Below are 27,301 nucleotides of genomic sequence, written 5' to 3' on the forward strand. Positions count from 1 at the left end.
TAGCAAGCTTTCGTTACAGTTAGATGGTTAAAATTATGCTCTGGAAACGCTTAGAATGCAGGAGCTTTCAGTAGCTTCAACCTTGGGCCCACACTGAAGGTTTATCTCGCTCCCACCCCATCCCCACCCATGGGACACTTCTGGCTGCGCTCCTGTTGGTGAGAGGATAATAAATCTGCCAACATTTTTTCAAATCGATATTCACCATTGCTCACCTACGTGACAGTGTATCAGTACTTGAATCAAAAATTAAACAAAGCTTCTCCTTTCCATCAAACTTCGTAACTTTGGCGGAGGGCGTTTCCAAGCTTTTCTGAAGATACCACTGATGAACATTTACGCCCACGATAGATCAATAATGTTCTGACTTGACAATGGGTCAATAATGTTCCGACATGATAATGAGTGGTCATCACAAATTGATTTGACTTCTTATCCTGCTGAAAAACCTCTGAAAGCGATTCCTTGGTGGGGAACATTCAGCTGGAAAATAAAGGTTTTCGTGAATTCCTTTCTGCATTACAAATGATCTAAAATTCATTTTTACAATTAAGACATATCACATACAGAGTATCTATAAATACAGTTATTATATTTCTGTAAATTTATCACATTATCAAACACTGATCTAAGCAACAATTTCTGGAGTATAACTTCATCGACTTTACGTTCTGAAGCATTAACAAGATCTCTCCGATTTCTTTCTGCGTGAAAATTATACAGTAGGTTAGCACATCACGAAACACACATCTATACCAATAGTTATCGAACTTAATGTATGCCGAACGTCTGAAATTCAATACTTCGTAAAGGCTATGGTGAAGCCGATATAGTGATTGAAGCAAGCAGCGAGGTCACGCATTTAGCACTGAAAATAATCCCTCTAAGGGAACTAAATACATGACCTGTGACCGTTGTGCGGCCATTACAGTCGCTCATGTTTTATAGTCACTACGATACCAAGTATACTATATTCAACTTCCATTTTACACCTTTTTGCCATCTTTTTTTAAATATAAGTTGTCTTTACCCAACGGTCTGAGGAGGACAAGCCGTATGTGGGCATCTGCCTTCTGTTAGGCCTCTAATGATACAACCGCATACAGGATAGCCCACAACGTATGCTACCTCAAACAGTAGGGGCTTTTATGTATTTTGTCGCTGGAGTTAGAACTGAACAGCGTATTCTTACAGTAGGGTCATAGATGTTGTATACTCTGTAATCATGGGTTTGTTTTAGAGATGTGATGTCCTTTACCTGACTGCTCCTGCTCCTGCTGACGCTGTCGATTGCTTTCTGGATTGGGGTTTTCACTCTCCTCGCCATTTTGCCTACTGTTGATGGCTGCCATCACTAAAAGGAAACAAAGTAAAAGAGAGAAACAAAAAGGCAGCCTTACTGATAGCATCCTTTTTAACATTGCATGACTTTGTTGCTTCGTTTAATATACGCGGTTGGAAAAAATAGTACTAGACGGGCGTTTCATTTCGTTCTTTTAACATATGTAAAGAGGAAGGATTATATTCATTTGCGAGTGTTCTTAAGTCTAATTGACATCCCAATTATCAATCTTCTTTCGGTGAAATTAATAGATAAAACTATATTTAATGAAAGGTGTTCGTCAAGGATTACACGCGTTACGCTGATCTTGAAACGCTGAAAGCGCTTGGTGCTTACAAGTAAATAGAGGTTATTAGGCATCAAACGTTTTGTGGCGCTAGAAAAAAAAAACACTTCCTCGTGATTTCTCTGTAACAGTACTCTGCTCTGACTAAAACAAACACTATCAGGGAAGATCGAGATTTATGCTACTTTTAGGTAGTTACACGGCAGATGTTTATTCTTGGACTTTATTTTACGTAACATTTCAAGGTTTGGGTCAATATGAATAAATTAATAATTGGAAATGTTCACGGGGATAAGGGTGACTGAGAATACCTGTCAAGGCTGATACCACCAAGTGTTGCTCCCTGGATATCGTTTCTTGAAACACTTCGGACATCTGTAAGAAAGCAATACTAGGGCGAATTCAAGCAAACAATTCAGAATAATGAGTGTCAATTTTATACAAACTCAAAAGCTTAACACAATAATTTACCAATTAATACAAAATGGCATAAGGATTCACACTATTAACCCTGAACTATAAAAGTATTCCTATAATTGAACAAGTATATATTTCTATATGCACATGTTCGAACACAACAAAGTAAATTGGAGTACAATCTAACTCTATTACAAATGGATTTGGAACTATCCATTTTTTTAATACAATTAAATACTGCCAAGTTTAATATTAAACAGATAATAATTATCATAATCTATACGATTACGATGCTCTCTCTTTCTCTTTCTTTCTCTCTTTCTCTCTCTTCAACCCCAGTATGTACCTGACGTTCCAGATGGTGGTGGTACATTCGAATGTACAAGGAAGTCAATAGTTGACACAAAAAGGCAGCTCCCCCGTGAAACTTTATCTTAATGCGACCCACGCTGCACGTGACGTGGACGGGCCCATTGCTGGCCCCCTCTCGAGTATGCTGATTCGTCGTTAGAGTCAAATGAATCCCGTCTATATCAAAACTGAAGTTACCATTTTTCGTGTATCCTAACCTAAAATCGGAAATCTTACTGACGTCAAGATTTCTAAAGTGGAAATCAACCATGGACAATGGTAATATCATTTTCTAGAATAATGATATAATTCCGCGTATTTTAGTTTATTATATTCCAGTTAAACATGTCTCAGTATTTAATGATTAAAACAAAACATAGCTCAAAAAGTTACCATGCTTTACCAACCTGAGTATTTCTTTCTACATACCATGAAGCAAAATTTCCATTCTAAATTAATCCAAGATTATCACATATACAATGCTGAGTGTTTCTTCTGTATCTTACATTAAAGTAGGATTTCCATCAACTATAATCCAAAACATCACATATACAATGTCTTCTTTGTATATACTCTTGAATATTTCCATTCAAAACTAATCCAAAACTATACAATTTACAAAGCTCAATTTGCTTTCTAGATATCATTAAAATGAGATTTCTATTTGAAATTAGTTCAAGACTATCAAATTTACAATGCTGAGTATTTCTTTGTACTTGCCAAGAAAGTTAAATTTCCATCAAACATTAGTACAAGACTATAAAATGTACAATACTGAATATTTATGTTGAGTATATCTATCAAGATACAGACGAATTAAGAATTCCGTTACAAATTAGTCCCAAACTATCAAATGTATAAACCTGTGTATTTCTTTCCATATGCCTATAAAGTAAGAATTCCATTAAAACTTAGTCCAATACTGGAAAGTTTACAATGCTAAGTATTTCTTTCTTCATACCAATTAAGTAAAATTTCCATTAAAACTTTGTCCAATACTGCAAAGTTTACAATGCTAAGTATTTCTTTCTTCATACCAATTAAGTAAAATTTCTATTCAAAATTGGTCAAAGAGTATCAAATACATCCACAATGACGGTTATAAAAAGGATAATGTAATAAGGAAGAAAGTTAATTATTATGTGAAATTAAAATCATGATATTGTTTACAGGATTTAAAAAAGTGCATCGCATAGGTCGACACGTTTGTTATTGTTTTCAAGAGCTTGTTTTGAAAGCGTACCTGCGTGAAAACACCTGGACATAGAACACCTTTTCAGAAGCTATAAGGGTTTAGTTGGATATTTAATGTAATAATCATAGTAATAATGAAAATTACACTCGCCTTCCTGGCTTATGAAGCTGGTATTGACCTTCTATCCTTAGCGCACCATTAGAAGCCAAAAACTTTCCGCTGATGTTGGATACCCGCGGCCAATGAACCTGCACAATCCTCATCCTGCACAGTGGCGAACATAGAACTATCAATTAGTTTACAAAATATTATGTTCATTCTGGAAATATTTCAGGAAGCTTTTGCTGCCGTAATATATTGGTACTGTGTATGTAGCTGACACAGCTGTGTTCTTTTTCATGGTTTGCGATATAAGGTAAACATTAACAACATTTTTAATAAAGAAATATAAGCACTAGTATTCGAGAATAGCCGACAATCACACGACAAGATATCATTCAACACCGCTGTATCAATACCATTAATCAACTAATGTCATGATTTCTTTCGTTGTCATATGATCTGAATGCTTCTTCTCTATAGCAAAAGTTATTGGACTTGACTATTGCCACTTAAAACTAATTTTTTACTATCTTAAAAACACATAGCAGTCATTCATGTAAATAGAATTCCATAGAATGCAGCGTCTCTCCTGCGTTGCTGGTGCATTGTGTAAGATTTAAATAGAAAAACTGAGTTAAAATTAAAAAAATAACGTAATCGATGGAACGTTAAAAGTAAATAGTTGTGAGCTCTCTTTGAGCAGTACACTTCACATTTAATAATCACGCCAAGTTTCATGACTCTACCATACAAACAACAACAAAAATGAGCCCAATACAAAAACGTACTGTTGATGGATAAATATTGTGACAAGATGGCCGCTATCGCTTAACCGGCTTGAAGCAGCTGTTCCGTTTTTTACTGCCGTTTTCATGATATTTGTGCTTGTTGCCTTATTTCATCTTCGTTATTGTGTTCATTATGCATTGGCTGTTAAATTAGTATGTGTTTCTTCATCTCCTTGTTTTGGAAACGATAATAATTAGACTTTTTCTCAGCTGTCTTGCTCCACTGTTTTTGAACAAACCGCCATCACGTGATACTCGCCAGTCAACCCGTTTATGCTACGATGGACCCTCATTAAATGATGCTTTAAATGATCACTCCTTGGCTCTCCACACTACATTTGCTCTAGACTAAACGAACTGGGACTACATTCATCATTACCTAAATGTAAAAGAAGCGAAAAAAGAAACGTTGTTTCAAAGCTGGCCGGCGTAGAACAGGAAGAAGAATTCCAGTTATCTGCCTCATTTCGGCACAACTATTTAAAAAAAATTCGACCGTTAATTTAGATAACCTAATTCAAATTCCAATTAATTCGTCAACCTTTATGTCAACTATCCAAGAAATACCTCTGTGCATTGTATTATTCAATGCCCAGTCAGTAGGACCACCGGAAAAGCGCACAGAAATCGTAAATTTTATCAACGACCAAAATGTTGACATATTTTTCTTGACAGAAACATGGCTAAAAACATCAGGCGATGAGCCCAAGTGTGCGGATCTAACACCCACTGGTTACTCCATCAAGTCGTTCCCCCGTAATTCTCGCGGAGGTGCAATTGCTGTCATCACAAAGAACTCCATGATAAAACGTCTTAACTACACCACAACATTCAATTTCGACCACACATCGTTTGATCTAGTCCAAACCACACTCACACTGGAGCAGAGGTCAGTCCATTTTTCGGCCTATACCGCCCTCCTCCTAGTAGAAAAAACAAGCTGGCTGACTCTCTCTTTTTGGAGCAGTTTCCGAATCTGCTGGACTATGGAAATTCGATAGGTGGCAACCTGATTATTCTTGGAGATTTCAACTTTCACTTTGGCTGTCTCGGAAACTCAAATACATCAAAACTCAAAGATTCTATTAATGTTTTCAACCTCAAACAGTCAGTTAACCAACCCACCCATAAACATGGTCACATTTTAGACTGGATTCTTCACAGACCTGATGATAACATTCTACGGTCCTCCCTGGTATCCCATGACCTTGCATCAGATCACCTCTGCATTATGTGCCATCTTGACGTATCAGTCCCTAACCCTCCACATTTATCTGCTACTAAGAGAAACTTCCGTATGATAAATAGAACCAAACTAATGCACGACATCCAAGCTAACCTAACAACTTGCTTACCTCCTACCGCAGAACAACTCGATAACTGTCTGCGTTCACTACTTGACAAACATGCCCCAGCTACCAAGTGCAGAGTATCAATTCAAAAGTGTTCTCCATGGTATAGCAGTGTTAGGGACCAGCTTCGCACTGCTATAAGAGACCGCCGTAAAGCTGAGAGGCTCTGGCTTTCCACCAGACTCACTATTCATAAGCAAATCTATGAAGTCGCTAAGAAGAATGTCACAAATATAGTCCATGCAGCGAAATCAGCCCACTACACTACTAAGATCATGGAAAGTTCCAGCTGCAAAGAGCTCTTCGAGATTACTAACAAGCTAATGTCAAGGAACCAATCAACACCACTTACAACTACTTTCTCTCCAGTCGACCATCCGGACATGTTTGCAAATTTCTTCCGTGACAAAGTACAAACCATTAGAGATAAGCTTGACACCACAATTTCAATTGACTCGTCGTCACCATGCAGTTAGGATACATAATTTGAACGGCAACCATTAGCAGCATTTGAACCTGTTTCTATGGATTTCGTACGTACAATCGTGATGAAGAGCGCACCAAAGTCATGTGAACTTGATCCAATTCCAACATCACTGCTGCTTGAGTGCTTAGATCCAGTATTGTTTTCACTAACTGATGTTATTAATACCTCTCTCTCATTTGTGGAATTCCCATCATTTTTCAAAACTGCCATTGTAAAGCCTCTGCTGAAGAAACCAACACTAGACCACAACGATTTAAAGAACTGCCGCCCAGTTTCTAATCTCCCATTCATTTCAAAAATCTTAGAAAAGGTTGTTCTATCCGAGCTTGTATCTCATCTAAATTCAAACAGTCTTTTTAGCAATGTACAATCTGCATATCGCCCTTGCCACAGTACTGAAACTACTCTTCTAAAAGTAGTTAATGACATTCTGTCTGCTTTGGATAGCGGAAAGATTACAGTCCTCACCCTCCTTGATTTGTCTGCAGCATTTGACACAATAGACCATGATATATTACTTCACCGTCTCCAGCATGCATCTGGCATTCATGATACAGCCTTACTGTGGTTCAAGTCCTACTTGGTCAACAGGACACAAATTGTATCTGCAAATGGAATACACTCCAGCCCAGTTCATCTATGTTCTGGTGTTCCACAGGGGGTCTGTTCTTGGACCTGTTCTCTTCATTCTGTACACTCAGTTGCTCTCAACTGTCATAGATCATCATCCAGTGTCTCACCAATTGTACGCTGATGACACCCAAATATGCAAATCTAGCCACCCATCTGAAGTTGATGCTACCATCCAAGGTGTAGAGAGGTGCATTTCTGATATGAAATCATGGATGACTTGTAACAAGCTGCAGTACTCTCACATTGCACCAACATGTCATGAACATATGCAAGGCTGCATATCTGAGGTGATACGCATCAGCTCAGTTCGCAAATATCTTTCAGTTGATGCCACTAAAACACTTGTGTGTTCATTAGTACTTTCAAGACTGGACAATTGTAACTCAATTCTGTCTGGTTCATCTCAATATCTACTCCAGAAACTTCAAAAAGTTCAAAACACAGCTGCTCGGATCATACTTAGAGTACCACGATCAGAGCACACCTCCCCGCTGCTCTGTACCCTACACTGGCTCTCCATTCGATCCAGAATCAAACACAAAATTTGTTCTCTGTGCTACATTTCACTGTCGGACTCTAGTCCAACATACCTATCTGACCTCACCCATGTGTACACACCAGCAAGATACTTAATCTCCTCTTCTGACAATCGTATACTCGTTATTCCCACTATGAAAACAACGTCATATGGACGGACAGCGTTCTTTTGCATACCAGGGCCCAGCAACGTGGAATGAATTGCCAACTGAACTTAGACACAAAGACACAGTGATCACATTCAAGAAGGCTCTCAAAACTCACTTATTTCAACTGCAAGGACAAACCTAAAGACCTAATAATGTTTCCTACCTGAAATATTTTCAGCATGTTTTTTATTTTTTAATGTTTTTCTAATTTCATGTTGTTTGTTTTTATAATAATATTATTATATTTTTTATTTTGTAGGTGTTGTCTAATGTTGTAAAGCGCTTAGAGCTTCTAAAGATTAGGCGCTATACAAAGTCTTCATTATTATTATTATTATTATTATTATACTCCAAAAACAACGGCAACGCCATGTGATACGTATGTCGCGTTTTATGATTCTGAAGTGAGACAAATATTTGCGAGATTTTGCTTTGTTTTCTTTATTTAAAAGTCTTTCGCTGGTACCCATGCATCATATTGTATTGTAATGCTGAAACCTTAGATTATGTAAAACTATAGTTCACACAATGAAATTTAACACCACTATCTCCATGCCAAATTGTAAGGACCCCATCAGTAGGCGGTATAGCTGTAAATAGAGCCAGCACTTTCCAACCTTCAATTTATCTTTGCCTCCAAGTTATAGTTTTTTATTCTTTGATTTAGCGTTTCTGCGAATTTCTATATTTTACTTTTAATTTATTTTAAGACGTAAAACCTACACATAGACAAATTCTTCAGCAACATCAATTTTATTCAGAAACTTTGATCTATCAAATAACATTGATCGCTTTAGCGTACCAATAGAATCCAAATTGCTATACTAAAAGTGGTGTTTAGTTTTTGTTTTCTTTCTTTTCTTTTCTTTTCTCCTCTTTTATTAAGTCTCTTAAAAGCCAAACATTTAGCACTGAAAATATTGATGATGCATGTAACAAGTACAAATTATATATTTTTGTGATGATAAAAATGATGTCTTGTTTCTTTTTATATTTCCACTTGAATTTTTTCTCCACGTTCTTGGTTGGGTGCGAATTTGAAATTCGTGTAAATGTGTTTAATTGACAGCCAATAAGATTAACATATTATTTTTGTCTCTAAAAATCTACATTCCTATTATCAAGATGGATGAACAAAAATACGATGAAACTTATTTAATTTTTGTCACCCACTCTGTCCACTCTTTTGAAGTCATTTTGGACTTGATATATGGATCTTACCTTTCCAGAATAAGAAACCTATATAAACGAAAATGATTGGAATGTATATCTTGTTATGAGAGTGATGAAATGATTAATATTTTATAAGGAGATGTGGCAAGAACAACATGACAGTGAGAATTTGGCAGGAATGTTGTAGAAAACTATACAGAACTCTAGCAACTTCAGCGTCGCTAACTATAGGTGATAATCCGCTACGGTATTTTATCACCGAGGTTTGCTGTGCTGAGATTTCCTTTTTTCACGAGTATGCATAAATAAAAATATGGAACCAACAACACTATATAAGAACCTCCTATATATCAATAAAAGTGCCCGTTTAATCGATCGATATGTGACTGTACGTGGAAAAGAAACTTTGATTGGGTCATTCAAACAGCGTGAAAGGCAATGTTGAGTTATAATGGCGAGACAAATTTATTCGCGCTGGCAGTGATTGGTTAAGCAGGATTACACATATGCACGAGAAACAAGATCTCTAGACAGACGAGGAAATCTCAGAATTGGTGACTACGGGTGATAAAGGAGCGCAGCGGATTATAGCCCGTGTCTTGCGACGATGGCGTAGTTTTAGGACAGACAGCAACAGAAACACACAAGGCACACATTGTGCACTTTCTACCAAATAAGAGCACAGCCAGAAAACAGCCGGAAAATAAATAAAGACTACAGTTACATACTTAAATTTTGTGTCGACACAAGCCTCTCGAAGTGACATTTTATTAAAAGTTAACAATCATCTATATTTCCGTATACATACCAAATCAATGTTTCAAATAATTGCGATAACCATGAAGCGTCCCCAAAAAATGGGGAGATTCGCTTTTTACGTCTCATGCGCTTTACATTTACCCGAAATAATGAATGTGCTGCCACCCAACACACACACACACGCACACACACACACACACAGTGAGTCAATATACTTACTCCGAGAATTTGTAGCAGACGTTGCCGACGTTACCCTCCTGCTCAGGTATTACGTGCTCCAGTAGCCTGTCCTGAATCCCGTCCATGTCTTATTGTGATTAGTTCAAAACACGGATTTGTGTGTCGGGATAAGTGGCAATAGTTAATGATCACTTTACTGAGATATATCAAGAGTCATCATTGTTCGTGACAAGGTAGCTTCCAGCACGGTAAAAATTATCGTGAATATAGTATCCACAAAATGTTATTACCTGGCCTTTGTTTCCAACTATCTGTCTACAAAGGATGCATTCTGATTAATTAGTGCAAGCTACAGGCTTACATAGTACATGCTGGACTGATAACAGTCGGCTTTTGATAGTAGCATCACCTATTTACGATTCAGAATGTACAGTTCATGATACATTATCAGATATCTATTTACACAGACATGAAATTCTGTTTTAGTGAACGCTGAGGGCGTGTCTACGATGAATTTCTTCCATTTCTTTTAAATGCTATTACATGTACATTACCTTTACATTTCTGATAAAGGAACACGTGCGATTTCTGAAAAAGAAAGAAAGAAATAATAGTATTATGTCGTTGTTAGAAATGGACATAATTTTTTTCTTTATAAAGACATATCATGGATCATACCGGTGAGTGTCGTAGAATAAACGAAAAAGCCCAGATTGCAATGTGTAGTACATAAGCCTTTCATTAGATGTGCCGAAAAGGGTTCAGATTATAATACAGTACAAGTCATCTTGGTCACGTGGACGTCCAGTACAAACTATTTCAGCTTCAGGTGTCTTCTTTGATAATTTGCTTACACGTACTTTTAAATGGCAAATATTTATTTCATTTTGCTGCTTTTCAAACAATATTCTTTCCAAAATCATGATAAATCTCCCCTGGAAATATGCGATAAAACGAGTAAGTATGCTGACATTGTTAGACGAAGCGACTAAGAGGTGTGGTCCAGTGTATAGTGGATTGAATGCCACAATGTAGATCAAACGATCAAGCGGTGTGGTCCAGCGTAAAGTGGATTGAATGCTACACTGTAGGTGAGGCGATCAAGAGGTGTGGTCCAGTGTAAAGTGAATTGAATGCCACACTGTAGACGAGGCGATCAAGAGGTCTGGTCCAGTGTAAACTGGACTGATTGCCACACTGCCATGTCACAATGAAAAAGCAGCGTATTTTACATGTTCCCCTACATCACCACCTGACCGGTTATATGGAGCATTACCTTAAACTGTTTTGCAACCTGGTTTTTATGATAAAACATAATTATATAATACGTGGGATTTGGGATATTTAATGCCAAACATGATGTGTAGATAACAGTTTTGCAAGGAAAATTCGGCAGATAATACGATTATAAAAGTTGTTATTTCCGATAAAACATCTTTACATGTAACTCTAAAATTTGGATTCTAAGTTTAGAGCCATTGCATCAGTAATTCCCCAAAGTGTTCAGCAATTGAACCGTGATAGAATTAAGTGCCCAGATTGAGATATTTCCCCTTGCAGGGGCCCCGAGTGGCCGAGTGGTCTAAAGCGCTCACCGTTACGGATCACTGCCATCTCACCTCTGTCTGCATCGGTTCGAGTCCAAGGCTCGGCTAGCGTGGGTACGTGGGAAAGCCTGCCAGTAGCTTCTCGTGTGTCGGTGGTTCTTCCCTGGGTTTTCCAGGGTTCTTCCTCCACCAGTTATACTGGCCGCCATGTATAGCCTATCTTGTGCTGAAAAATGGCGTTAAACCCTAAAACAACAACAACAACAATCCCCCTTGCAAAAATGCATTTGTCATTATCACTTAAATCATTTTTTTCTTCAATTACTCGTTTGCGGTCATCTTTCTATAATTTAAAGCTAATCATCAGTTTCGTATTTTTTATACAGAGTTTAGCCAGAAGAAAACAGTTTGTCCATTCATCTACACCATATTCTAACCGCCTGGACCAATTTTACAATATGGCCGATGTATTTTACTACTTAACAGATCTTTTATACATAAACGTATTATTTTATCTTACCCGAATGTAGTGAAGATTTGTCGAAAACTACATGAAAACTATTCTACTTTCAACAAAACACTTTACATTTTTTTCACTCGGATCTTTGAGAAATGAGCAAAGTATGAAATAATTGATTTTGTGTTTCGTTTTTATTTTAAAAAAATTTATAAGAGACCATTCTGCATCACAAATATGTTGAATAAGTTCCACACAGTTTAATCTCAACATTGTTTTTGATTCAAAACTATCTATAGTAACTAAATTAAAAATATATTGAGCCAAGTAGATCATTCATTTTTCCATTGTTATGAAGGTGAAATAATATCATACCGAAATTATTTAAATTGCTTTAGAGATGATTTTAAATTAATTCTTTCCTAATTTAAATAACGATGTACCTCCAAAGTTTTCAAATATTTGCTCAGAAACCAGTTTTTGCCGTAACCATCTTCTTTGTAGTAAAACGTCCCCTTTCACTACTGACGCACCATCCAGTAAAGTTTTATATAACACAGCAATGAGTGCAAGTGAATCATATTTAACCCCGTTCCTTTGAAGAAGCTACAAAAGTGTCTTTTTTAACCCTTTCATTTTCACCACCCCAAATGAACTGGAAAAAATAATCTATTCAGTTAATTGTATCTATGGGGTGGAGGATTTGTTAGAGCTGCAAAAATGAATGAATTAAGACACTCTCAAAGATTTTAGGAAATAATTTTTTCCACATAAATTTCGTCTTCTCCACCAGCCAAGCAGCTTCTTCTTTCCACTTCGTCAAATAATTAAGTCCTACCACATCCTCCAAGTTCAAAGACAAATCTACTATAAGTAATTTAGAAAAAGGACCTTGACCGATTAATATAAATTTCTGCATATATTTTTCATCATTTTCTTTACTGCCAATGCAAATAGCTTTTACTTTAGAAACATTGCCGTACAGGCCTGATAGCAAAGTAAAGTCATTTTGAAATCTTCATGGATGTTTTCAAGGACAAAGGAGAACCATCTAATTATAGAAAAGCATCAACAGCATACTGCCCAAATTTGAAATTCATTTCATTATAGAAAAACATTGAAATATTTTGGTATTATTTTAGCTCTATTGCAAGAAGTTCAATTTCTATTATAAATAAATAGGGTGATATAGGGTCACCCTGGTGACAACTTGTTTCGAAATTAAATTATGGAGCTAAATGTTCATTATCAACGACATCTCTTCTTTGGTTGACTTCAAACTCTTTGAACCAGTCACAAATGGATTGTTTAAAAAATTATAGGATTTCAAAGTATTTTCCAAAGAGTCCTATTAAACCGAGTCGAAAATGATTTCATGGTCTATTACATGATTAGACTTGATTATTTTTTCCCTCAAGATAGTGCATCAGGTCATACAAGTATTGTCATCAATAAATCTCCCTTTCATAGTCTTTTAAGCTGTCTCTACTGATAAAAGATATACTTTCCTCGCCTTATTAGCAATAGATAACGAAGCAGTCTTTTAATATACACTAATTAGTGTTAATATCTTGAATACATGTCCTTGCATATAGTAAACAGCGTTTAGAAACATCAAGATAAAACCGTCTGGATCTCTTCCAGAAGAATTTGCAGAATTCAAGAGTAAATCCATTATAATCAGGGCTTGTTTCATTTTTGATATATGTTCAGTGATATTCCGCATTCCTCAAACGTTGATTTATATTCAAACCATCGTCTTTCAAAATTTGATTTTTATCATGGGCAAAAACTGGTTATGAGTTTGCAAATTGACGTTATTTTTACTTTTGTATATTTTTTTCCTAATTTTTTTTCTGTTTATTGAATACCTTTATTTGACATGTTTCCACTATTCCGTCTTCCTTAATTAATTCTTTTATTGTTTTATTTGTTAATTTCTCTTTTCAAAATTAAGAAAATATTTTGAATTTTTTTATCTTAATACTTAAACCATCATGCTTTTGATCTTAACATTACACCTTCCACCTCTATATTTCCTCTGTTGTACTAAATCGGGTTCTTTTTCTTTTGTTCAGCTCTTTATTAATAGCTGGGTTATTATTTTTATTCACTAAAGAATGTAAGCTATGAAGTTCAGCTTCAATTTTTCTGAAATTTTTTTCTCTCCTGTTTTGCGTTATCTTGTGAATACCTAATTCATTCTGATTATATTCGACATTTTAAGGATTTTTTTTAAAAAAATGATCCATGCAAATTGGTTTCACGTCAAGTGAGTTTTTCGTATCACTTATACAATAGTAATCTTTAACTGTATTGGCTATACATTATTTTACCAATAGAATATAGTAATTTTGCTTTAATAGCCTTGAATTGAATTTCCGGTACCCAGAATCTCTAGGTTATGCAAATATAAACATGTTTAGTGTTATTTGCTGACTGCTATGTTTTATAGCCAGGAATCATATACGAGTCCATGCAATCTGAAAACACGTCCTCATAGAGTACAAAATAATCCTGTCTACTGTTTCAGAGGAGTGGCCTGTTGCCAAGGAAACACTCCGTCATGATTGTCTGTTCTCCATTGATCCAGTATGTCCAGATGATTTGTGATATCCTGGACTGCTGGTCGGACAAGATAGTGTTTATCATGCAAAATACTATAAGAGTAAAGCTCTATGTTTTGAATAACATTCTAGTCACCAGGAATAATAACAGGTGATTGTCAAAATTTATCATATCCTTATTCACATTGCTACCCTTATCATTATTATGACCGTATTGATTCACTAGCTTAAATTTTCTTAACATTAACTGCTAAGTCTAAAAGAATGTATCAGCCCCGGCAATCACATCTGTTTTTGTGAATAAGAAATCCAAAATCATTTCTGAACAGGATAGCAGCATCAGCACTACTGTTCGATGTATGGCTAAATACACGCTTATAATCCTATTCTTCATTTCAGTTCTTTTTAATCACACCCGTTCTTTGTCTCTCATGATGGAAAAAAGTAGGTTCTTCTCCCTGTGTTGATAATGATTAAACTAAATGACTGCTTTCTCAAACCAATTTCATGTCCGGCTACCATTTATAACAGTCCATGGCGATCGATAATTTTCGTCAGGATGTTTTGTGATGCCATCTAAGGTACGGTTCCCTCAATAATCAGGAATGAATAAACATTCATAAAACAAGATCAATATAAAAATTTTGAACAACATTTATAAATTTATTTAAGATCAATAAAGGTACCCACGTGACCACGTTGACAAACTTTTCTCAGTCATACTCTTTACGGTGCTGTAGCTCCCCTTCATTGGATACAATCATTGACAGAATTATATTAATAAAACGGCACTTGGAGAAAACCGTACTTGTTGATAACTTTAATAAAATAATTTAGTATTGACTCTTGTATGTTTGCAGTACAGAATCGGAAAATTTTGTATAATACGCCAGATGTAATGGACACAATGTCAATGACACAGTAGCACGTGAGCAAACGTCATACCATTCAAATAACCTCTGAACTTAAAGTGTCTGAGCCGAAATATTTAGTCCGGACTTTTGCCATCTTTCAAACTAGAATTCAATATATGCTCAAGGATAGTAGTAGAAACCAGTCAGCTTTTCGTACACTTATAAATGGCAACAATAAATCAAAGTTTGGAGGACTTGGGGGGGGGGGGGCCATCCATAAATGACGTAACGCGATTTTGGCCGATTTTTGACCCCTACCCACCCTCGTCACACATTTTTTAAACAAATTCATTCCCCTCGTCACACATCGTCACGAATGTGTGACCCCCCTCCCCCCCCCAGGTGCGTGACGTCATTTATGGACGGTCCCTAGGGTAAAAACATTGTTACGACAGCGATATAATTTGAAAGAGTATGAGCTGTGAGGATCGAATGAAATATTATCTGGAATTTTAGGTTTTTAAAAATAGTTTAAGTTTGACTAGTTTTCCCTTACCGTAGTTGTAACCCTGCTCTTTCTAACAAAGTTAGATGGATTGAAGACAAACACAGCTAACGGCGGAATAAGATGTCACAACACTAATTTCAGAATAGGACATTATGTATTCATGATTTTGTTTTTAAGTTCATAAGTTAGGTTGCGTAAACTATCAGTCACAAATTGACGCATATCAAGATCCCATATTAAATAGCTCTTTGTCTCCACACTGTAGATATCAAAATTATTAATTGTGTTAAAAATCACAGATTTATGTCGAACCGTTCCAACTGGTCCCTTGAGGATTCTTTTCTTGTCCGAGTGTCAAAATCACTGCAGGTTCTGAAGAAGACATTTGGGAAACATGTTTGCATCTGACTAATTTTGAGGTTGGTATAAGGTCTGCTTTGGAAAACCGAGTATTATTACTGGACATGACATTTTTCTCACAAGCTGTTTTTGTTTTAAAAGTTCCGCTTGCTTTCTGCGCAGCTTTATCCCAAATTGAAAAGGCGCTCTGGTCAGTGGTGACGTGATCATGTAAAACTTCTTATAGCTTGTATGACATTGTTGCGATAAAGGCGATGTTTTCCAAATTGCTGCAATATGACTTTTACAATTACATAAATGAAATCACAAATTAAATTGTGAAAAGCAGCATAAATTCAGAGAATCATATCCAGTTCTGACACGACCATCACTTGTGGCCACCAGTGCAGAGATCTCTTTTCACACAAATATGCATATCCCTGTTTCTGGCAATGGTAACCAACATGACATTTCACGTGTTTGAATGACCCAGTCAACGTTGCATGCACGGTCAGTTAATAAAAAGGACACATCGAATGATAGGTGGAACATTGTAACATTGTATTGTTGATGATGATTTTGCCAACAATGAAATCTCAGCACAGTCAGTCACGGACGATAAATGAGCTTAGCGGGTTAAATACATTTGCTTGCGACAATGCGATTCTATCTGACTTTCATTTTGGTGGGGTATAAATTTCGACGATGCGATTCTATCTGACTTTCATTACGGTGGGGTATCAATTTCAGATCAAGTACACATACATTTCATCAATAATTTCTTTAGAACCTGCAAAGAGATTTTGGCAAATGGTGAACAATAACAATTCAATAACAAAAATAATACCGCGTCGCAAGAGTTTTGTTCCCATATTCTAATAATAGGAACCAAGTTTGTAAATAGCTTGGCGATTATCGAACTGGCAGTGGATATATTGATCAGACAAGACAATACTTTTTACAAGCAGGTTGTAAGGTTGATATGTTACTCTAAATGAGGTATATAAGAAAAAGAACATGAATATATGTGTGTATATATAACGTGTGATGGTATTACAAAAATGCTTATTTGGAAAACAGAATCTAAAAACCTGCAAATATTTTTTAAGGGTTGTGCGTTACCTGTATTCATTTAATTGATTTTGTTTATAAACGTTAGTACTCGAAGTGTAAAAACGAGGTATAAATTTTCATCTGTCATCTTGAAAATAAGAACGTGACAGAAGATAGTGATAATGATATTCATCCCCTATTTCTTGAGACTGACACAGTGTTCAATATCTTTCGTTGTATTAGCTCACCTATCAGTTTCAAAGGGAAACCTATTATTTGCAGTTCTAAACTTAATTAAATTTGTAGAAAAAACTTTATAATGAGAAATAGACCTTTTCTAAATTCAAACTAGTTTTAACTAACCTGTACTTTAGACCTTTAGATAATGTATTGATGTTAGCTGCCCACGCTTGTGTGAATCGATCTTTTAGTCGTTGTTGTACCGAATTTGTTAACGATTTAACTGATACACTGTACAAGGACTAGTCAATCGCACGATCAAGAAAAATTTGTATACTAAAGAATGCAGTTACAGATCTACAGCAGGCCGTTATCACGAATCTTCCCATTACGTTCTGAATATCCACAACTTAAAATATTAAAATATGTCGTTAATGGTGTTAATAGAGAGGATAGTTATGCTTCAGTTTCCGGACATTGTATCCCCCACACAGTCTTCTTCAGGTATTTTCGATTATTTTAATGAAGGGTTGGCTTCTTCCTCCAATCCAAACCAATATAAATAATCTAGTGAAACCGGTAAACGCCTTTCTAAGTTTCGATTGACATTTGTCGGCATCAGCTCTTAGATTCGCAATTAATCATGGGTGTTTTCCATAGGTATTCGTATAACCCCTGCTTTTACAAGGAATAATAATAATAATAATAATAATCGCCAAGCAATATGTATGGAGATGAATTAACAGTTGATAATATAGTGTGAATATGGCATATCGTAGCTTGAGTAAAGCAATCGTGCCACGTATTTAATGGTTCCACTGTGAGATTAGTATTAAACAGTTGTTGATTTAAAAAAAATTGATATTGTTAGAACTGTTAAATGGATCTAGTATCTTACCGTCCTACAAATCAACGGATGTTTCCTCAACAGGTCTTGATTTAAAGGCTTCATCAGATTGCGTTGATTGGCAAGATGTCCCGTGCAACCCTCATAACCGTGTATACACGATGAATTCTTTTCTCAACCTGTTTACTACACCAACGAACACTACTCCATACCATACGATCGATCGATCGCTTCCATCAGAATGTAGTGTAATGGACCAGAGATACCGTCACATTGGCTCTAGAAATCCGAGAACAGTACCACTGGGAACAGCAATTCAATTGTATGCTGCTTCCGAACGATCGATTGGAAGCAGGTAGAACATAATTAGAACGTTCGTGTGAGTTCGGACTCTTGTTGTAGCACAGAGAATGAATAAAATAAGTTATTTACGTATTCTCGACATAAATGTTCGATCAGTCAACAAATATATTAAAATAATCAAATCCTGTACGATGGCACCTTAGCTCATTCCAATCCATATTTGTCAAATAGCGCTATCAGAAATGTAGTATGAATCTCCCTAAACGATATTATGGGTACAATGAACGTAGTATCTACGTTTAGTGCATAACAGGTCATTTTATTCATTTGGCTAGTCTTCAATGTCGAGATAAAAAGTCATATTGATATGCTGTGAATGTTATCCCAGTATGAGTATCTCAATATGTTGTGGATTTTATGCCAATATGAGGTATCTCAGTATGCTGTGGATTTTATGCCAATATGAGGTATCTCAATATGCTGTGGATTTTATGCCAATATGAGGTATTTCAAATTGCTGTGAGTGTTATGCTGATGTAACGTATTTCAAAGTGCCGTGAATGTTATGCTGATGTAACGTATTTCAAATTGCTGTGAGTGTTATGCTGATGTAACGTATTTCAAATTGCTGTGAGTATTATGCTGATGTAACGTATTTCAAATTGCTGTGAATGTTATGCTGATGTAACGTATTTCAAGTTGCTGTGAGTGTTATGCTGATGTAACGTATTTCAAATTGCTGTGAGTGTTATGCGATGTAACGTATTTCAATATGCTGTGAATGTTATGCCATGATGAGTATATCATTAAGCTGTAAATATTTTTTATTGCTGCAATGATATTTTTCAACAAGCTATGAATTCGATGCCGTATAGGGTATCTCAGTTTGCTGTGAATTCTATGTAGATATAGGGTATCTCAGTATGATGTGAAGTATATGTCGATATAGGGTATCTCGGTATGCTGTGTATGTAGGGTATCTGGGTATGCTGTGAATTCTGTGTATATAGGGTATCTCAGTATGCTGTGAATTCTGTGTGTATAGGGTATCTCAGTATATTGTGAATTCTATGTTGATATAGGATATCTCAGTTTGCTGTGAATTCTATGTAGATATAGGTTACCTCAGTATGCTGTGAATTCTATGTCGATATAGGGTATCTCAGCATTCTGTGTATATAGGGTATCTCAGTATGCTGTGAATTCTGTGTATATAGGGTATCTCAGTATATTGTGACTTTTATGTTGATATAGGATATCTTAGTATGCTGTGAATTCTATGTCGATAAAGGGTATCTCAGTATGCTGTGAATTCTATGTCGATATAGGGTATCTCAGTATGCTGTGAGTTTTGTGCCAGACGAGGTATCTCAAATATGCTGTAAGTTGAGAGAAAAAAAACATCACACTAAAATCATTTAATGGCTGACTGGCAATGCTTCCTCTTCGATTTGCTTGTTCTTTCTTTAAACTTGTCTTATTCCGAACAATAAATGTATGTCTTGTTCTAAATTCCACTGTATAAAGGGAAACAAACGGAGACCTGCTTTCGATATCAAATTGAAGGAATATTTTTGGCTGTTCCTGGTAGGGTAGGGTAGAGTAGAACACGGGAGGGGGGGGGATTTTGATTTTTTCCGATTATTATATATTTTAAAAAATACATTATACTTTATGTGAATAAAATAGTTAAATTAAATTACTTCACTAATGCAAGAGATAGCTGCAGTTCAAATATAAGTGAAGTGTTGTAACATCTGTATTTACTTTTTTTGCTACTCAGAGTGCTCAAACGAATATTAGGTCTCTCTCTCTCTCTCTCTCTCTCTCTCTCTTAGCTTGTTGAATATATTCCGTAACCAAACAGTGCTGTCTTGAACTTCATCAAGAATCATTCATTACACTTTTTCAACACGATCAACGAGATGGGAAACATACTGATAGCATAGTTGGTATGGATGACAGAATATAGAAATCATACCTGGAATAAGTGGACGTCATGACAGTGGTTCTGACTGAGAGAACACGTGTCAAAGAGGGCACGTTTCGTACGTCTGTCTGTAAGAAACTGCTTGCAAATAGACAATACTATTAATAAGGCCTAGGTGAAGTTCAATTTTACCCATTTATAACAGTTGAGAAAGTTATTACTGTTTGTTTGACATAGAAGCTTTCTTTTGCACTTTGAAATACAGTTTGTTTAGTTTCTGAGTACGACATTCTGGCGGAAACAAATCTATGGTCGTTAGACAGTTCTAGTTCTTGCTCAAATGCGAACACTTCCCAGACCATTCAACTTAGAAGGTTTGAATCGTATTAGTTTAAAATTTTGAACTTTTTAAAGATTCCTCGTTGAGGCAACTTTAAAGAGTTCTATAAAATATAAATGATCAAACATGTAACAGAAATAAAATACTACCTATGGTAGTATTAAGATGCCATCGTCATGACGAGACTTTTTTAATATATAGCCTATCCTCAGGCGAAAAGAAACACTGGGAATTCCAGAGGTAATTCAAGCTTATTTATAGCAGTTACCACCAAATGATTAAAGTGTACAGAGAGACGAGCTGTGTGGAAGGCTCAACCACACAAGCCTCATGATCGAATTTACAGCATATAAGTAATGATGAATAAGCAAGTCACTTACAATGTACTGTATTAATTTTGAACAAAACCTGTCTTAACCAACTGACCACTTAAAATTTACTTTGCAAAAACATTAAATATTATTTGACAATACCATTGTTATCATATGTCCCAGTATGAGTAACATCATCTAATTTTAAACCATGTATTCTCCACATTGCGACTGGGTCAAATTTCTTTACAGTGGGTATTAGTACCTATTTAAAAAATTTCTCTTGGGCTTGAACTACCTCCCTATACATGTCAAACCTTAACCTTCAATACAATCAGGGTCAAATGTCCCTTGTAAATTGAATAAGTACGAAAGATGTATCATGGTATGGTTTTATTTTAAACTCGCCAATGTGCCGTAAACAAGAGCTGCTCGGAAGGATAAACTTTACTTAGGAAAAATAATTTCCAGGAATTCAAGACCATTTCTTCCTTCTAACTGTTGAGAGTTTACACTATCTTCAATACTATTCAGCAATAACAAGATTTTCAAAATAGTTGCGGAGTTAGACATGTTGGATGTCAGATTAGCAGCATTTACGTTTCGTACCAAGTAGACATTATGAGAAGACCTTTACTGAAAACCCCAAGTCAGTATGACCATCTCTAGATAAGTCATGATATCATGACTTTCACTACAGCCATTTTGGTGTTAATACTGGATATACACTTGGCATAATTTTCATTTCGGACTAACTAGGTATCACAAGCCTAATGGTGAAAACATAACCATCCATTTTGGAGAAATCAGGATAATATTTCCAAAATGACCACAATGAAGGCCACAGTGAGGGTCAATTAGTATCATTTTTGTCTGAGGCCAACTAGACACCATAAGAATTCTTTTGATAAGACCCCATATCAAAATGGTTTTCCATTTACAAGGAGTAGCAATAACAAAATTTTCAAGATGGCCACCATTGTGGTCATACTGGATGTCAGATCAGACCCATTTTCATTTAGGACAAGCAAGATATTATTTTAAAAAAAAGTTTTCTGACGTTGATACTGTGGGTTTTAATGCCATTTTTCAGCACATGATATGCTACATATTGTGGACAGGATATTGGTGGAGTAAGAACCAGGGAAGAACTGACCCATGTAAAGCTACTGGCAGGCTTTCTCACATAACATGTTGGCAGAAGTGAGACTTGAACCCAAGCTGACAGAGGTGAGATGTGATCTGTAAAGGCAAGTACTTTACCCTACTTGGCCACTGGGAAAGTAAAAGATTTGTTGTGAAAGCAGATTTTGATAGGATTTTCCATTTTTAACGAGTAGCAATAAGATCTTCAAGATGGTTGCAATGGTGGCCATACTGGATATCATAAGCACACAATTTCCATTTAGGACCAACTGGATATCAAAAGTAATATTCTAGTAAAAGCATAATGTCACTGTGAACAGCCATCTGGGATTAGCAGTGATAATGTTTTCCTGATGTCAATTGTGCAGGCCATATTGGAGATCAGATTAGCATCATCTACGACCAACAAGACATGAAGACTTTCATTGAAAATCCAATGCTAATATGATTATTCATTCAAGAGAAGTAATGATAACAAGCTTTTCAGAGGGTCATTGTGATGTGTGGCACCATTTTTCATTTAGGATCAACTAGACATCATAAAAAGTCTTTACTTTAAAAAAAAAAAAATTGCTGACACTTCCATGCATATAGGAGTAATAATAGTAAGACCCTAAAGGAGGGGGCCCCGAGTGGCTGAGTGGTCTCTCCGTTACGGATCACTGACATCTCACCTCTGTCTGCGTGGGTTCGAGTCTAGGATTCGGCTAACGTGGGTATATGAGAAAGCTTGCCAGTAGCTTCTCGTGGGTCGGTGGTTCTTCCCGGTGTTTTCCCGGGTTCTTCCTCCACCATTAATACTGGCCGCCATGCATAGCCTATCGTGTGCTGAAATATGGCGTTAAACTTCACAACATCAACAACTGTAAAGGAGACAGCTAAATTGGATGAGTAATCTACATCATTAGGCCCAACTAGACTGTGGTGGCACATTATACATCAGACTGGGTCCATTTTCATTTAGTGCCAATTAAATATCATAAAAGGTCGTTCAGTGAAAATCCCTTTTTGATACGACCATCCATTAAGTAGTGATACCAGATTTTTAAGATAGCCACTGTGGTGACCATATTTAAACATTAGATTTGCTATGGGCAGCCGTCACCGCCAAAATTACATTTATCAAATGACGCAGTATGAATTCAAATGATTTATCCCAGCAAACGAAATGATAAATCCAGGTTCCAAAGGATGTGGTGTCACATGTAATAATTTAAAGAACAAAACGGAATGATGAATTTCGATTCCAAATGACATAGTATTAAATGAAATGATTTAGTGTGATATGAAATAATTGAACCCAACAAATGGAATAATGAATTCAGATTCAAAATGATGTTGTGTGATATGAAATGATGTAGCATGAAATGAAATGATTGAACCCCAAAAATGAAATAACGAAATCAGATTCCAAATGACGTGGTACTGAATGAAATAACTTGGTATGAAATTAAATGATTTAAAGAACAAAACGGAATGATGAAATCTGCTTCCAAATGACGTGGTATTATATAAAATGATGTAGTCTAAATAAAATTATTTAACTTAACAAATGAAATCATGAATATAAATTCCAAATGATTTGATATTAAATAAAATGATTTAATTTAAACAACAAAATGGAATGAAGAATTCTGATTCCAAATGAAGTTTTATTAATTGAATTTACATAACATAAAATCAAATGATTTAAACCAGTAAATGAAATGATGAGCTCAGATTCCAAATGAAGCAATATTAAATAAAATGATTTAAAAAAGGAAATGGAATGATGAAATCTGTTTCCAAATGACGTAAATAAAATGATGCCTAATATGAAATGATCTAATCCAACAGAAGAAAAGAGGACTTTAGATTCCAAATGAGTTGGTATTGACTAAAATGGTCTGAAGAACAGAATGGAATGAGGCATTCAGATTCCAAACGACGTGATATTAAATGAAATGTGCTGAAAGTAAACGGTCTGACTGGGAACAGCACTACAATGTAAGGTCAAACTGCAAATCATCTCGCGTAAATCCAAACATACACGGGGGGAGCTGTTATCCATGATGTATGGTGTCAGCACGCCCAAATTTGTGATATACAGAAGTATGTTCAGTATTCGGTTGAGATTTTTGTGGACGAAACTTGTACAGCCAATGTATGTCCATTCATATGATGTAAACAAGGACTATATTTTCCAATCAGCTTCAAATCATCTGATCCACATTAACGAATGTGTGTACCTTTTTTAAGATTTCTCCGCCTTGTACTGCGCGAGCTTCTAAGAATGCCAAAAACCTAGATATATCAGTTAAAGAGATTAAAATTTTGATCTTATTTGATCAATAGTAATTCCCATATTTGATGACCTGACGTAGTGTAGACACAAGTTGTTTCTCGACGCTTTTAGTGTATATCTTACATTACTGGCCGTGCGTGCATGGGCATTGAAGTTCTATACTAATCTTACAACAGACCCAAAGAATGTGAATAGTTTACATCCATGACAATGTGACACCCTAGCCGAATGACCCGAACACGACTCTGTGATCTTTATCGATTCCTGCTGACCGGTAGTAAATACTGTGTACACATAGTGACCTTACGATACACGATTGATTCAGGCATCAGTGGCTTAATAATGATTGCATATAAAGCTACTAAAAGGGCCTTCTTACTTCATGTATTTTCCAGCCACAAATGAACATTTTAAATGGACATAGGAACAGTCTATAAAAATGTTGGCATCCCTACCAGTTTCTAATTTGTTGATCTCATAGAATGATGTACCTGTATTGTTTGTAATATCAAAGGATGTGCATTTTAAAACCAAAAGAATATATGACAGTTTTAGAAACTCTAACGTAGTAGACACAAACTATTGAAATAAATCCGAATTATATGCAATTACAGCTGTTCTAACTGTATACCTGTATACCAAAGATATATGCAGACTAACAACTGAAGATAAAAAACAAAACACTTGATATTGGTCTTCCTATTTATGATATGTAAATTTGAAGAGTTGTCCAAATTATTATAAACTGTAACTTTCTTATTTAATGAAATCCGAATCATACTCAAAATAAGTTAATTACATACAGACACACACATTCTTGTAAAACCTACAAAACAAGGAAATATGAATTTTACCATGTTATGTATCTTTAATTTGCTTTGTTTGTAGTTTTTTTCCCCTATTATTTCATTATATGCTATTGTAATATAATATTGTATGTTGGACTCTACCTTGTCCAAAATTGAGTTCATTTCTGCTTGACCCAAGTTGTTTTTATTTTATTCACTGTAAACAGCTAATTCATAGCTAACCTATTCTCTATATGTATGGGTTTAAAATCAGTATCATTATTAATAAAATAAGTAGATATGTTTATTTGGGTCAAAGTTTTGGAATTTCCTAAGTGAATTATACATAATCCAGGTTATTGTTTTGTAAACATGAGGTTCATTCTAGAAGGTTATTTTCCATTAGGTAATGTTTTTGTTTTTTTTAGAAAATGCTAATTGTGATCTGAGGTCAAGTAGAGAACTATATATAATCTTGTAATTGTGAGGACTTGGTAATTCATGCTTTAAGTTTTATCAGAATCAAGTTGTATGTTATGTTCAGTATTTTTTTATCTTTCGGGATGGAATATTTTTCTTCATTTATTGAATTCAAATGATTATTTTCTCTGAAAATACAAAAGTTCTCTTATAAAATTCTTGGATTGACATTCACTGGAATTTATAGTGAATTCAAACCAGGAATTATATTACTGAGATTCAGTAAATGAGCTACAATAGACACGTCATCGCCTTCAGTTTTTAATTTCTTCGGGACTTGTACGGAGTTTTATTCATGGCTTTAAATTAATACGACTTGAGTCTCTAATTCTTGGAATATTTTGGGATTTAATTTGCAATACCGTAAATTCTTTTTTTCTCATTTTCACTTTGTATTCTAGGGAAATAAATTACTTTTTCAAATTTTACTCTTTCTGTTACATATTTTAAGATTATAGACTGGTAGCAACCATGAAAACAGGGACATCTTTTATTCATAAAACAAATTTGCAATAAAAATCTGTTTTACAATGCCTTTTATATATACGTCTTTTGCAATCTATGTGGTTCCAAGAAACAATGTATCAGAATTTTTACCATCAGAACAAATATGTATAAAGTGTCAGACATAATACAATGAAATTGGGGACATTCCGTAAGCATATGTATTTTGATTCTAAAGAACTGTAAAATTTATCCAAATGCTGCAGCAATCTCAACTCTTTTCACATAGTTCCCTTTGATTTTAAGAAACTGAATTAAAATATGTTGATTTTTTATTTATGTTTTATGCAAATATAAGTAAAAATGAATCGTCGGAATTATGTAAACATACAGAGAATGTGTTTCCTTTCCTAAAGTGAAATGATCAAAGATCTGCATGCTAATCTTCAGTCAAAATAATTTTATTGGCAAAAATCCAATTTAAAATTTAATATGTCCCACAAAATGAGTATTGTTTAACCTTTGTGTACTAAAATATGCCGCTTTAATGCAGTCTCCCTCATTGATAAACAATGCATGAAAATATATCTTCCATTTGAAACACACCAAAAATGTTTTAAAATGTCTCATTGCAGCAGAAAACCATTTTTAAAAAAAATAATTCATATGAAAATATCCCCGTTTTGTAACATCATGGTGTATGAAAATATTACCTCTATGCACGTTGCCAAGTTAGCGTGCATGAAAATGTCATCGTTTTCTTTGTACCATTATAAGTTTTTTATGTACTATATCGAGGTTGTGTGCATGTTATCCCCAATTTGCATGCATTATGTCAAAGACATTTGTATAAATGTCCTCGTTTTGTATGTAACACGACAAGGCATTGCATATTTAAATATCCTTATTCATGATTGCGTGTATTCAAATGCTTTCCATTTGCATGTATCACGTTAATGTATGTACATAGATGTCCTCATTTGTATGTTCCATATCATTGTTGTAGGTACGAAAATGTTCCTTTCCTGTATGTACCAGTTCATGGCTGTGTGTAAGAAAAAGCCTGTTAATATATACAGCACTTAAAAAATGTATGTATTAAGTCCCTGTCTTTCTTGTGACATATTAAAACTCCATATTTTTTTATACATCCGCGATGCTTGTGTGAAATT

At 35.3% G+C, this 27,301-nt stretch overlaps 1 protein-coding gene across 1 annotated transcript; it reads right to left on the reverse strand.

Moving 5' to 3' along the window:
* LOC149806273 (bactericidal permeability-increasing protein-like) lies at positions 1 to 18,311 on the reverse strand. Its single transcript, XM_089937630.1, has 7 exons — positions 18,155 to 18,311; positions 9,791 to 10,339; positions 3,742 to 3,855; positions 2,392 to 2,614; positions 1,940 to 2,003; positions 1,259 to 1,354; positions 1 to 483 (listed from the first exon to the last, which is right to left on the reverse strand). Exons 2-7 carry the CDS (start codon positions 9,874 to 9,876, stop codon positions 413 to 415), a joined length of 654 nt encoding a protein of 217 aa, XP_089793756.1. The 5' UTR covers positions 9,877 to 10,339; positions 18,155 to 18,311; the 3' UTR covers positions 1 to 412.
* Positions 18,312 to 27,301: the final 8,990 nt, after the last annotated feature.

This window comes from Sinohyriopsis cumingii, chromosome 2 (assembly GCF_028554795.1).
Source record: "Sinohyriopsis cumingii isolate HCF-2022 chromosome 2, ASM2855479v2, whole genome shotgun sequence".
Lineage (NCBI taxonomy): Eukaryota > Metazoa > Mollusca > Bivalvia > Unionida > Unionidae > Sinohyriopsis > Sinohyriopsis cumingii.